We start from the raw sequence: 12,947 nt of genomic DNA, 5'->3' as shown, positions 1-12,947 counted from the left end.
GGCTCAAGTGCACATGCATCGAAAACCAGAGGTCAACAATGTGAAAAAATATGCAAGCTCAGGTTCTTTAGACTTGTGCAAGCCCTTGCTGCATCCTTTGCTACTGGCAGACAAAACTGCCCATCATTTGAAGCCGTTCCTTGTGCCAGCTGATAAACATTGAACCAGGGTACGGTTGTTTTGCTGCTCTGGCAAGAGCTCCAGGCACAACCCGTACAGCCCTGCAGGCTGCATCGCTCCGGTCCTGCCTCCTCCTGCTCCTGGCTGTACCTCCTGGCCTCTGCCTGACCCCACAACTCATCAGGGTTCATTTCTCCTGGTTGCTGAGTCAATCCTTTCGCTGAACTCTTTCCCTCAATGCTGTCTCCACTGGCTTTTTCACCCCTCTCCTGTTATCTGCACCCAGCATTTCTAACATATCCCAATCATTTGGGACCACAACTTTTGCTCCCATGCCAGTGGCCACGTTGGAGGGATGCCCTATGGCGGACATCCCACCAGGACAGCTCTCTCTCTGCTCCTTTCCTTCACCTTTTCCCCCTGGTCAAAGGAGCGCTGCAGACTCGTAACCCTACAGCCTGCAATTTCCTCTGGAAAAAGCATCTGCTCCCACTGCCTTTCTAGCCACTCGCATGGTTTCACTGGCTTCTTCAAACCAAAAACTTCAGCAACAGCAGCCAAGGACTCTCCCGCCCACCACATCTGCTCCTCTTTCTCCTAGCAACTCTTCAGAATTTTTCCCAACCCCACGTGCACAGCAGTGCCTACTGGTCTCTCTCCATCCCACACTTCTGTCTCCCTGCCTGACTGCCCCCATCCTTACATCCTTCTCTGCCTTCTGCCTCACTTTACTCGCAGCTACAACTTGGTTCCCTTCTCCTTGGATCCAGTGACTCTCCACAACAATGATCAGATGCCATCTATGTCTGCAACTTCAAATTTCTCTTCTCCACCTAAGCATTATGTCCCCACGAATCCTGCCCCAGCTCTTCCCACTCCCCCAGGAGTCTCTAATGAGAGCACGACAATATACCGCCTGCCAGGATTCATTCTGGCCATCTGCTACCCATCGAAGTACTTTTACTGCACCTCTGGCTGTGCCATCTCAGCATCAGAGACAGCGCAATGGGGGGGTGCTGAGAACTGAAACAAAGGCAAGAGGTAATGATTAGAAAGACTCTTGATTTGTCACAAGCCATCAGAGACTTCTCTCACAGGGCTGATTTACACAGCCGATTTCAAATGGAATTCGAACAAGTACAGAGCAATGTGAAAATACTTGTGAAGGCCAAGCAAGCTATAAACATTTGCAAGGCGCATGCTTGCCTTAGGTTTCTTTTTATCTCTTTAAGAGCCTATGCCCCATGGTGCCTTTTATTGTCGCTGCACATGGAAGCAAGCCCAAAAGATCACTCTCAGACAGAGTATCCCACAGAAAGGAATCCTGTTTCAATCCTCTGTTGTAACAGGAAATGGGGTGATTTTCCTCTTCTGTTTATTGTTATTTGTTGCATCAATCAGTGCTTTGCTGAAGATTGCAAGGGGTCTTTTTTTGTTGCTCTTTGCTTTTAGAAGCAAGGAACAGTTGTGCTGAATCTTATAAATGAAAACAACGTAAGTTTCTTTCTCCTGTCTCTGAGCTACAGTATGTGGCACTGTCTGTTCATGGCTTTAAAAGGACTATAATCTTCAAAACATAAGGGCCTGATAACCACATCTGCACTCTTGCAGTAAGCCTTCAAAACTACTACATTTCAAATTTTCTGTTGATTTTTATCTTGTTGCAAAGGGAGGAAGACTGCGTTGGAGGGGAGAGACCCACCCCCACGCAGGCACACAACACAACTGTTTCGCAGAACTTCAAACCCAGGGATACTCACAGCTTGCTCAGGTTTTCTAGCCCTGTAAAGGCTCCATTGGTATCTTCTATTGTGCCTGAGATGTCGTTGTGGTCCAGTTCCCTGGGGAGAGGACAAGAGAGAGCTCATAATCAGTGTCTTAGTCCCAGGCATTCCAAAACCAGCCCTCTGTTGCTGAAACAGCAGTAGTAGCAGATAGCCACTATTTACCAAGTAGGTTTGAGACCTTTCCTAATTCTCTGCATCCAAAGAAAAGGAGGAAAAAGAAAATAAAGTCCTAAAACTAAACTGCAAGGAACAGTTGTCCTTAAATGCTATTACAAAGAAGATAATTTTGGCTGTTTCAACATATACATGTATTTTTCTGTAGCTGTATCTTAGGAAGATGATTTGGTGTATTTTCTGTGAAGCTGCATTTTTTTCTGGCAATGAACTTGAAAGCTTAACAAAGGAAAGCCCCATCATCACTACACAACCCCAACTCTCTGTATAATCACTTTTTTTTAAAAAAATGAGTAAGAACTCTTTTTACAGACTTAGCTTCTTTTGGCTTTCAAATTGACCATCAATTACAGGAGTCAAAGAGGTCTGAAGAAAAACAAGCACACAGAACAAACAGAGAAATCGACAAAAGCTGTTTAAACAGTCTGTTTAAAAATCTTTCCCTCCTAGCTTTAATTCCATCTAGCAATGAATACCCAGCAACACAGACAGAAATTTATCATTTCTAATGTTAAGTAAAAAGAAAGAAAAAATAAATAGGTTTTGTTGGTTTTGTTACATCACTTGGATCTAAAACCCAGCAAAAACCAAGAACAAAGCAACTAAACTGTCCAGATAACCCCCCTGAGCCCTCAGCTGCTCCTTTCACACCTTTTGAAGATTATCAGAACATTTCCAGTTTAAATATATGAAGACCAAAAGGGAAAAAAGATTTCCAGAACAAAGTATTTTGTTGCATTCGCACTGGCATCTGAGTGAGTGTAGTTTTTGGGCTATACAGCACAAATACACAATAATCCACAAGAAGAGAACAGAAATGTTTAAAATCCCCCAGTTTCAATACTAGCATGGTTTTCCCCAGGCCAGATGAGACTTTTCCTTCCAGGACCTAAGCTGGCTGCAGTCTTTGCTCGTTTCTCAGCTTTGGTGCGTGAACTAAAGCTGTGAAAGGGGATGGCCAAAAGCCACAATTCCTGCTTCTCAACTGGCTTTAGCCTGAGACTTGAATCCTGTGTCCCTGGGGAGCCCCGGCCTCAGCCAGCATCCCTGCGGGTGTCAGGGTGATCTCTGGGTCGGTCTGTGCCAAAGGGATGGTTAAAACCCAACTTCCCCACGGGGTGCAGGTGCACATAATGCTGTGGTGGCATAAGAGACAAGTCCAGGAGAGACGCTTTGATGTGCTGACATTTTCAGGGCTGTTTGAGTGGAGTGGGAGCAAATATATCCTCCTGGAGCTTAGTTTCTACATTTCTCCTATGGTTGCCAAGCCAATGCCCATTGTTCTGTTTGGTTTTCAAGGGCAAATCCCTTCTCAGACATTTCTCCCCTTCAGTTCCACCACGGGCTACCAGTCTTTGGACCAGTAAACCCTTTCCCATGGCAGAGACAGACAAGTGGGGAGAGGCTGTGGGAGCTCTCTGACACACACTTTTATTAATTGACTGCCACACATTGTGTTTTACTGAAAAAGAAAATGGTATTGCTTGTTCATCCAGAGGCAACTCAAAGGTTTAGTGTTAGAAAGGAGGAATAAAAACCTTTTTAACGAATGAGTGAAAATAGAGAGAGAGGGAAAAAAGAGTGGGGTATTTTGGCCCGTCTCTCTTTGTATTTAAACTCCTCTCCCAGCCCCTGTTGCCAATTTCCTATTCTTTCTGGCTGGCTGAGCTTGAATGCTCGAAGCCTTGTTAATCATTGTGCTCTGAGGTCTCTGGGCCTGACCTCTATTTGAATAGCTCCACATTTCAGCAGTTTCACACCCACCAAAGGCTCCCCAACAATAGGCCATAATTAAAGCATGCTCGGGTCTTTTTCACCAGGTGCAGGACCCAATAGGCCCTTCTCTTTATTAAATTAGAGCTCGCTCACACACTCCCTGTCCGCCTCCCCCCTCTGCCCTAGACATAAAAGAGGCTCCACATTCACTGCAGAGCAAAGAGAACTACCAGCTCCCCTTCCCTTCCATTTTTCTTTGGAAACCTTTAGTTCCGGTCTTGACAGCTGCCTCAGAAAGGTCCCTTTCTGAATGCCCAGTGGCTGAAAGACTTTGGCTTCAGTTTAAAAAAAAAGGAAAAAAAGCAAACAAAACCCAAACTCACTTTCCAGTCACTTCCTTCACAGTGAACTTCAATAAAGGAAAAAGTAAGATGCAAAAAGTACTGTAAAAAGGGGAGATCTTTCTGTTCCCATTTCCTTTTAATTACTCAGGCCACAATGGGCTCCTGAAGAGGAATAAAAGTATCAAAGTGTGTTTTTTTCTTTTGAAGGAAGAATTAAATCGGTCTGCTGAACTCAACCGGCCTGGGAGCTTGCACGGTGCTATAACACACGGTGTGAGAACTTTGTGGTGTGCCAGATGAAGGTGCTGAGCCCGCAGGCTCTGGAGAGAGGAAGAGAGCAGCCAGCAGCCCTATGGGTACAAATAAGGGAGACAGAGGCAACAGAGGAATGGACAATTAAAAGAACTGGATTCCACATCTTCTGATGTTTGTAAAGCAAGCCCAGAGGTACCTCAATCTAATGTAGCTCTTGGGCTGAGCAGTGCATAATGGTGCAATTCCATAGCTGGCATCCCGGAGGAGGTCAGACTGATTTGTCTAATGGTCTCTATTAGCCCTAAAATCTAGAAGTTGCTGTCTTCTGGATGGCAAGCTCATTTCCAGTGTGACACTTCCAGGTATTGTTGTTGTGTCAGTGACTTTAAAATAGAAGTCTCTGGTAAACAGCCGCATCCACCACAGGACGGATCATTTTGCAGTTCAACATTGGGACACACAAAACTTCTCCCTTGATAGCATGGCAACTTTCTAGTTGTTCAGAGGTCATCAGGAAAATCAGAGCCACAGAACATTTCATGAGCCAAGTGAGCCCAATTAAAGAGAAAGATTTAGAATCATAGAATGTCCTGATTTGGAAGGGACCCACAGGGATCATCAAGCCCATCTCCAGTCATGTATATGACAACTCCACAGTTCACGCTTCTGGTTACTCTCGTGGTACCTGTAGCAGTTTCCTGCTCCCATAGTTGAACACAAGACTAGGTGAAGCTTCATGTGTTGTTACACTTCTGGTATAACCAGATCGCAAGCCCAACCACTGAATTTCTTTGTTGTGCCTTTTTTTTTCTTCTCAATACCATCTTAGACTAGGATTCAGCCGCAATTCTCCTTACTACTCTTTATTAGAAAATACAGGTTCACTGATGTTGAATACTGGGGTAAACACAACCGCTGCTCAAGACAACCAAGCCAAGCGTAGGGGAGCTTGATGCTGAGGACACAGGCACCCCAACTGACCGCAAAGCGGAACAGTTTGGCAGAACATGAACTGTGGAGGGAAGACAAGTGTCAGCTGACAAGAGCTGGGGGGGCAACTTACAGGACACGTAGGTTTTTGAGTCCCTTGAAGGCACCTTCTGCAATATGATTGATGGAATTGTGGCTCAGTCGTAGTACGTGCAGTCCTCCAAGGTCTGCCAAGCTTCCCTCATCCAGCCTGGTTAGGTTGTTGTAAGAGAGTATTCTGAGGGAAAAAACAAGACAAACAGCCCTTGTCAATCCAACCAGTATTTTCCAAACCAGTGCCTGCTTCCCACAACTCCCTTACGAGAGACAATGTGTACTGGGTGGATCCATAACAGCTTGATGATGAAATAAGACTGCAGTCTGCAAATATTCCTACAAGACACCCGTGGGGCAGCCTGGATGACCATAATGGAGCACGAGGCATTTGGCACCTGGCTATAGGGAAGTTGTCTGTACTGGCAGCAGAGAGAGACTCCCCTAAAAGTGAATGAGAGAGATAACCCAACACTCACACTGTTAGTTATGGCACAGAGAGGCTACTCCTTCTCCATGGCCTGGGAGCATCACCCCTTCTCAGTCCCCATATGTACAGGTAACACTCAGACACCAGCCCTGGTTGCGTTCAGTCCTCAATCCCATTTGCCGTCCCCCTGTGGCTTCCAGAAAAAAGCAGTCCCCTCCTGCCCCCTGCCCTGCGAGGTGGAGAGTGACGTCAAACAGATGGATTTTGAAGTTCACACGCGCTCTTGGCAGGGTCTAGACTTCTGCATTCATGAGGTGTCTTATCGTTCTGCACTGGTGCACAGCAAGCCCCAGGCATCTGGGTGTGGGTGTCTCCACCGCCTGCTCCACCCCAGTCGAGAGCCAAACGCATTTCACCACAAGGCAATTGAATGCTTCCTTTCATGCAGGGGAAGGAGGTGTCTGTTGTAAACCAGCCACCTTCCCTCCCGCTCCCCTTTGTCAAGGAGCATTCAGTCTGCTTGAAATCTCCACTTACAAGTGACTAATCTCAGAGCGGTTTATTTCTTAGCTTTTCATCTATCTCCTCCTCTTGCCTGTATTCTCTTTGGTTTTGGAGATTTCTTTTTTTAAGTGCTACTCCTGTCGCAGTTTGGAAGATGGTAGCAAAAAACCTGTTGTTCTCTCCCAGACAGGGTGCAGAGGAGGCTTCTATGATTTGACACCAAGGGCAGGGCATGGGAAGCTACAAGCCACTGCAGACGCCTCACAAAATACACGACCACTTTCTACTGAAGCGGTAAAGCCACAGCGCTACTGATGTTGGAGGCCAGTTTGGCTCGTCAAATGAGGGACCTTGTGGGGTGGCAACAGGCAGAGTCACTGCTCAGTGGTCTTCAGCCTGAAGCATCCACCCACAGCTCCCTGCTGCAAGTATATTCCTCTTGATCTCTGGATGTCACTGCACCTGGGTAAGCCCTGCAGGGCTGCTGGCAGGTGAGCGTGACCAGCAGCAGCCACAGCTTCAAGTCGCCTGCACACCGACGAGGTACAAAAAGTGGCATTCATCTACATCCTGCTACTCTCATTTTCTCAAGCTTCTCTCTCCACGAAGGGCAGCTGCATAGGAGTTATGAAAATACCTTAATGACTTGGGAGCACAAGTCACTTTAAAAGATGTGAGTTTGGGCTGCTAAACTTTTAAAAAAGTGGAGTTACGCAGATTTGAACAAGCACCAAAATCCTTCATTGTACAGACAACAAGAAAAAAAAAATCTCGCTCAGTTCCAAACCTCCAAATTCCTCCTCTAGTGCTGCCTCTTCAAAGAGTCTGCTTATAAATGTGTCTAGGGCTTGCATGAAAGTCACTGCAAAGCCAAAACCTAAGTCAAAACAGACACATACTCCGAAGTACCGAGAGTGTCATTTAGTTGGCAAAGGAACCATCTATCTTTTAGCTGTGTGAGTGGGCATAGGGCAAGCTTTGGAAAACATTCAGCAAAGATTAATGAGATTGAAGAAGGTATGGGACAACATACTTTCATTCCTAAAGAAGCTGTAGTGTTAGTTATGAAGAACTGGCATCCAGTCAAAATTATGTCCTCACCTGCGATTAAAGAATTTGGCTTAAAAAAAAAAAAAGGTGTTCAAAAGTAATCCTAAACCTGGCTGAGGAAAAAAAAGTTCCTTTTGATTCTCAAAGAAAAGTTCCTGCCACAACTGGTGAAGGCATGTTCCCTTCCATTTGTCCTGACGTCACCTCAAGATGGACGGACAGCAGGAGTCTTTAGAGGGCTCTCTCATCAGCTGCAAGCAGATGGAAGGTTTCAGGAGCTAATGCACCTGGCAGGTGTCCTTCAACATGTAAGGGCTCTGATTGCTGCTATGTGACAGGACAATCTGCAAAACAACGTGTTCCCCTCTCAGCAGTTTGGATTATCTGGGTTGAGAGAAGTCAGCAGATCTCTGCTGCTTCCTGTACCTTCTCATCGCTCTACCAGTGAGAAATCACTGGAACGAACAAGCGGAAATGTTTTTCTACACAAATCTTTTGGCCTGGTGAAGAAGTGGGAGAGCAGCACATAGAGCAGCATGCCAAAAGTGATACACAAAGGGTTTAACCAGAAACCTGTTGTGCAGCTGTGGCTCCTGCTGCCAGCCAGTTCTGGACCAGCTACATCTAACGTATTTCATTCCCATTGACCAAAATACAGGTAAAAACTGAAAAGAAAGACCCAGCAGCCAAGTCATCTTTCAGCTCTGATGAGATCCTATGGTCCCACTGTGGATTCTTCCATGATGTTGATGCCATAGCACCTGACTGGTGAATACAATCAGCCCTTTCTCATGCCCCTAACACAGCAAGAGCTCTCAGTTTCCTTGTTAGCTTTTGCATCAGCCTAGAGCCTTGGGGTCATGTTTTTTTCCCAAAAACAGAAGGAGAGACCACTCATCCTTCAGATGACCACCTCGTTCCTCAGCATAGATAGGCAGGGGTCTGGCCACCTCTCTTCCTTAGGTCAAGGACTTTGAAACTCATTCCCTGTACAAACAGAGACAGTGTTTTCTACTAACTGAAACCCAGCAGATTTAGCAATAGGGGAGGTGAGCAAGGATCTTTTAATATGGAATGAGATGTACACATTCAAACAAGTGCACAGAGGCAGTCTAGATGTATCTAGTGCTTCCTTTCCTCACCCTGCAATTTCAGAGCAGACCTCTCCTATAAGTACTCTTTGGCTGTGGGAGTTTCAGTTGGGAGTATCTGATGGCTCCCTGCAGCAGCCTTACCCTAAAGGCAACACCTGCAAGAGCTTGTAAAATTTTGCAGAGGTGTGTGCTAACACCCACATAATCACCTTTCGAATCTCAGCTGATGTCGTCTCTGGCCTCACACTCCAGCACAATCCTGTTTGTCAGGCCGAGCATGCCCCGGTGGCTCCTACCACCTCACATCACAAGGCATTTTCCAAATCTACTCCATTCTGCAACAGGGCAAGTGAGTCCTGCACTGGGTTTCTGCAGTTACCACAGAAGACGGCCTCTAAGCCACGACAGCTCATCATTAGTGCTACTTGTTGGCAAGAGATGCCAAATCCACACCTGACAAATAACAGGACTCAGAGTGCAACCTCCCATCTAAACCTGGAGGGTTTGCAAAGACACTGTCAAGTGGAAAAGACGAGCATGGTTCCCCCTGAAAGAGTTCTGACATTAGCGCTGCAAGATGCAGACGGGGCTTACCCATCCCATCTCAACCCAGGCTGAAATAAAGCTTCAACGCAGGCACCAGGTACTGGGTCCCGGAGAGCAGAAAGCTCCCAGATCTGTGTGACAAACGCAGTGCAGTGATCTGAATTTGTCTATTCCAGGGGTCCAACTGTGAGTGCCTCAGGAAAACAGACTCCCCTTTTTGACGTTTCAGATTTAAGAAGACCACGGGTGGAGCATGGTGCTGATTCTGATCTGTTGCACTGAAAATTTGTCCATTGACACTGCATTAATCTCGTAAAATATCACTTGAAGATCTGCACATGAAAGAACCATAGCAGTCTACAGCCCTGTGCCAAGCAATGAAGCCCTTTAGGCATGGGCAGTTTCACAGCAATTTGAAAAATTAGGTAATTAATCAATCATATGCATTTAGCTAAATAAAAAACCAAAGTATCTCCTTCTGCCCACCCCCCCCCCCGCAATCATCCACACCTGGATGTATAATTTAAGTTCAACAGAAGATAACAGTTGGTTACTGGGTTAACATGTTAATTCTACAGCTTCTAAACTTAAAAGAATTACACGTGTCATGTCCTCCTCCCTCTGAATCGACATCCTAAAAGCCTAGGGACTCACAGACACCAACCTTTAGTCTGAGTTCAGAGTGAGGCCTCTGAAAGCAGGATGCTGCCTTACCATACTGCTTTTTGGTCGATAGACAAATCCCTAACAAGAGATTTCAGAGCACCAAGCAGAATGACTTACGGTTCCACTAACCACATGTGTCAAGTTCTCCAAAGAAAAAAGTGAATCTTTCCACAGTCCCACCGAGGGGATGACAGCTACTTCTGTAAATACTGCAAGGGTCCATGTGTGCCTCTTCAAAAAGGCACTAAGCAGTGCCACAGACCCAAAAGACACCCTTGTGGGGCTGTCCTCAGCAGCAAGGCTTGCTTTCACTTATCAAAGAGACTGTATTCACAGCTGGAAATCTCAGGAGAGCAAAGTCCATGTATTTACTTTTCAACAACTGAGCCCTACAGGAAGGGTAAAGTGTAAACAGGAGAAACATGGAGAACTGCCTTTAAAGGGCCAAATCTCTGCTGCTTAAAAACATGATTGTTCTTTGCAAATACAGAGGATAAAGCAAAGCTTCCTTCAGGCTGTACAGTCATTATATGGCAAGCCATGCATGTCTTGTAACCATGTAGCTAAAAAGTGCTGGCAAGCCTCAGATCACAAACTCTCCAGGTCTTCTGGCACTGCATACTTTTAGTGGGTTCTAGTTTTTGTTTCTGGTGCAAACATATTTTAATTGGGTGCTCTGAAGGTCATAACGTCATGAATAATAAGGGCAACACTTCAGAGGCTGCAGTTCCTGGGTTTCTACAGGTTGATATAGCAGGAGCTGTAGGCCATGTGATTGGGAAAAGTTCTTACTTCCCTTTGCTGCCAACATTACTTTACCACCAAACCCTGCCCAACCAACCAGAACAGAAACCAACTTACAGCTCATGCAGCTTCTGACAGAAGCTCCAGCCATCAGGGTTGATCCGGGATATGGAGTTGTTACTGAGGTGAAGCTGGTGCAGAGATGAAAGACCATAGAGAGAGCCACTGTTTACTTCTCTCAGGCTGTTATACTCCAGGTGGCTGTGGAGAAAGATCAGAAAGAATCAACAGATAAGCAGAACTGGTCAAATACTGAAGAATTTCCAACATGGATTGGGATTTTAGCCATTCCTACAGACCTTTCTACATACCCATGAGGATACGTGGATGTATGGGCATCTCCTGTGCCTGCAAATAAACTGGGCTTAAAGCATCCCATTCATGTGTGTATTTGTAGAGTCTCAGTTGTGTGACAGCAGTGTCCAGAAACACGCTGCCTTGATCACTTGTGACCTTGCAAACACACTTGAAAATCAATCACATTGGAAGTTTCAAGCATTTCTCTGCAATGACTATTCAATTTGTTCTCTCGCATGGAAAGAACACACCACTGAGACAGGCCAGTTTGTTTCTAGGTATCCCAAGAGGCAGAACAATCAGGTCTGTAACACATAGTTTCCATCTACCAGTCAAAACAAATTTGCAGAAGCCAGATGAGTGTTTGTTTAAAGACCAATTGAGATCTTACTGAATGTTCAAATCAAACTTTCAAAGGAATACTGCCACAGCTTGAAAAACAGGACTTTTTCTACTGAACACTGGGTAAAGCAATGAGCATTAGTTAACTGTGGGTCAACTAAAAAGAAGAGCGTGGCAAGAGCTTTGTGCATGCAGGACACTGAAAGAAGCATGAGGACTGGCACAGGTGCCCACAGGTCTCTGATGGGAGTCCTTGCTAAAATACAGAGAAGGACACGATAGCAGGTGAAGTCTGGGCTGTTCGAGGGAAAAGAGTCCATCGCACCAACTTACAGAACTTGCATCTTGGCCAGACCCCAGAAAGCCCCATCGGTCAATTTGCTTATGTTGTTGCGCTGGAGTTTCAGGACTTCCAAGCTGTCCAGTCCCTGGAATGTCAGGCCTTCAATCAGGCGGATGCGATTCCGGTTCAGCTCCCTAAAATCACCAAGGCCATACAAGTTTATTAAATCCCAGTCCTTTCTCACGAAATCATCTGTGCAGCACACAATGGGGACAGCAATGCCAACAGCTCCTCTGTCAACGGTTCCCAGGAGAGAGCAGAAGTTTGCCGGAAACTTTCAATCCCAGACTTAGCCAGGGAAGTCAGCTGGGTGTGATCGCTTAAATAAACTCACCCTGCGACAGACTCTCACTATAGAGAAATAAGAGAGACAGTCCGGCAGTTCCTCTTTATCCCTCCTCTCTCTGCATTTCTTTTAAGCCATTTATCCTTTTCATCAATTTTCACACTTCATCTTCTCTCAAGCAGAGACAGCATTTGAACCAATACAGTTAAAACATCAGCATTATTTCCCTTACAACCCATTGGTTTTACAGGACTTGCAATCACCCAGCAAAAATGTGCTCTCAAGCGGGTGCCGTAACTGTGAGCCCAGGAGAAAATGTTATGGCTAAGTTTGAAAGCAAAGTTTTCAGTTCCACTGACAAATTTCACATTTTTTCCTATTATAAGAAACTAATAAAGAGTGAAGCAAGTTGTTTCCAATAACAAGGCAGTCTTAGTATTTTGAGTATACAAAGATCTCCAGCTTGGTTCATTAAATTTCTTTGCTGCCATCCCCCGGGTGGGGAAGGACTTCTAAATTTTGGGAATACCTTTTTTCTTAGTAGCAACACGAACATCATCACAGCATGCTTTACCAACCCATGTCAGTCTTATGGATTGCTAGACCCTGACATACCAGGTGAAAACCCAGTTCCACAAAGTCAGTGGAAAACTTCATCAACACAATGCACTAAAGCCAAAAATAGAGCATTTAAAATGGATACATTTCTGCATACACAAGACTAATCTATGGCTAGTTCCATGTTCAGCATTTGTGTTTAAGAAAATGGTAGGTTACAACATCAGAAGTTGTTTTGGAAAACATGAGAAAGTCATAGAAACTTTAAGCTTACTTTTTCACTGCCTAAAAAAATAATGTTGGACTTGCACTCCAGTGTAATTAAAGTCAAGTAAAGAATTTTAAAAAGTTTGCAGGCCTAAAGAATCTGGCCTTACTGCACGTCCTAGGCTATTACTGAACTACACTTTGCCAGAAAAAGAACTGTACACAAATTCTACAAGTCTGTATAACTTGCAATTCATTCATGTTTATCCATAGGGCTAAACAACCAGCTGTGAGACTGCCTTTAAGAGTACCAACTACTCCAACTTTCAGTGAAAACTGTGTTCCTAAACAGATGGAGTTGACCCTCATTTTTATTACAGTTTTGCACATGATGCTGATGA

General features: G+C 45.2%; 1 protein-coding gene across 2 annotated transcripts in view; it reads right to left on the bottom strand.

Moving 5' to 3' along the window:
- The window catches only part of LRIG1 (leucine rich repeats and immunoglobulin like domains 1), a 93,953-nt gene that overhangs the window by 19,805 nt on the left and 61,201 nt on the right, over positions 1 to 12,947 (bottom strand). For both annotated transcript variants that reach the window (XM_082060380.1, XM_082060381.1), the window contains exons 6-9: positions 11,486 to 11,629; positions 10,571 to 10,714; positions 5,460 to 5,603; positions 1,881 to 1,961 (exon numbers count right to left, since the gene is read on the bottom strand). In XM_082060380.1, the coding sequence (XP_081916506.1) occupies positions 1,881 to 1,961; positions 5,460 to 5,603; positions 10,571 to 10,714; positions 11,486 to 11,629 (513 nt within the window). The remainder of the gene's footprint in view (positions 1 to 1,880; positions 1,962 to 5,459; positions 5,604 to 10,570; positions 10,715 to 11,485; positions 11,630 to 12,947) is intronic.

This window comes from Streptopelia decaocto (assembly GCF_964273445.1).
Source record: "Streptopelia decaocto genome assembly, chromosome: 8".
Classification (NCBI taxonomy): domain Eukaryota; kingdom Metazoa; phylum Chordata; class Aves; order Columbiformes; family Columbidae; genus Streptopelia; species Streptopelia decaocto.
This window is presented reverse-complemented; position numbering and strand designations above follow the sequence as displayed.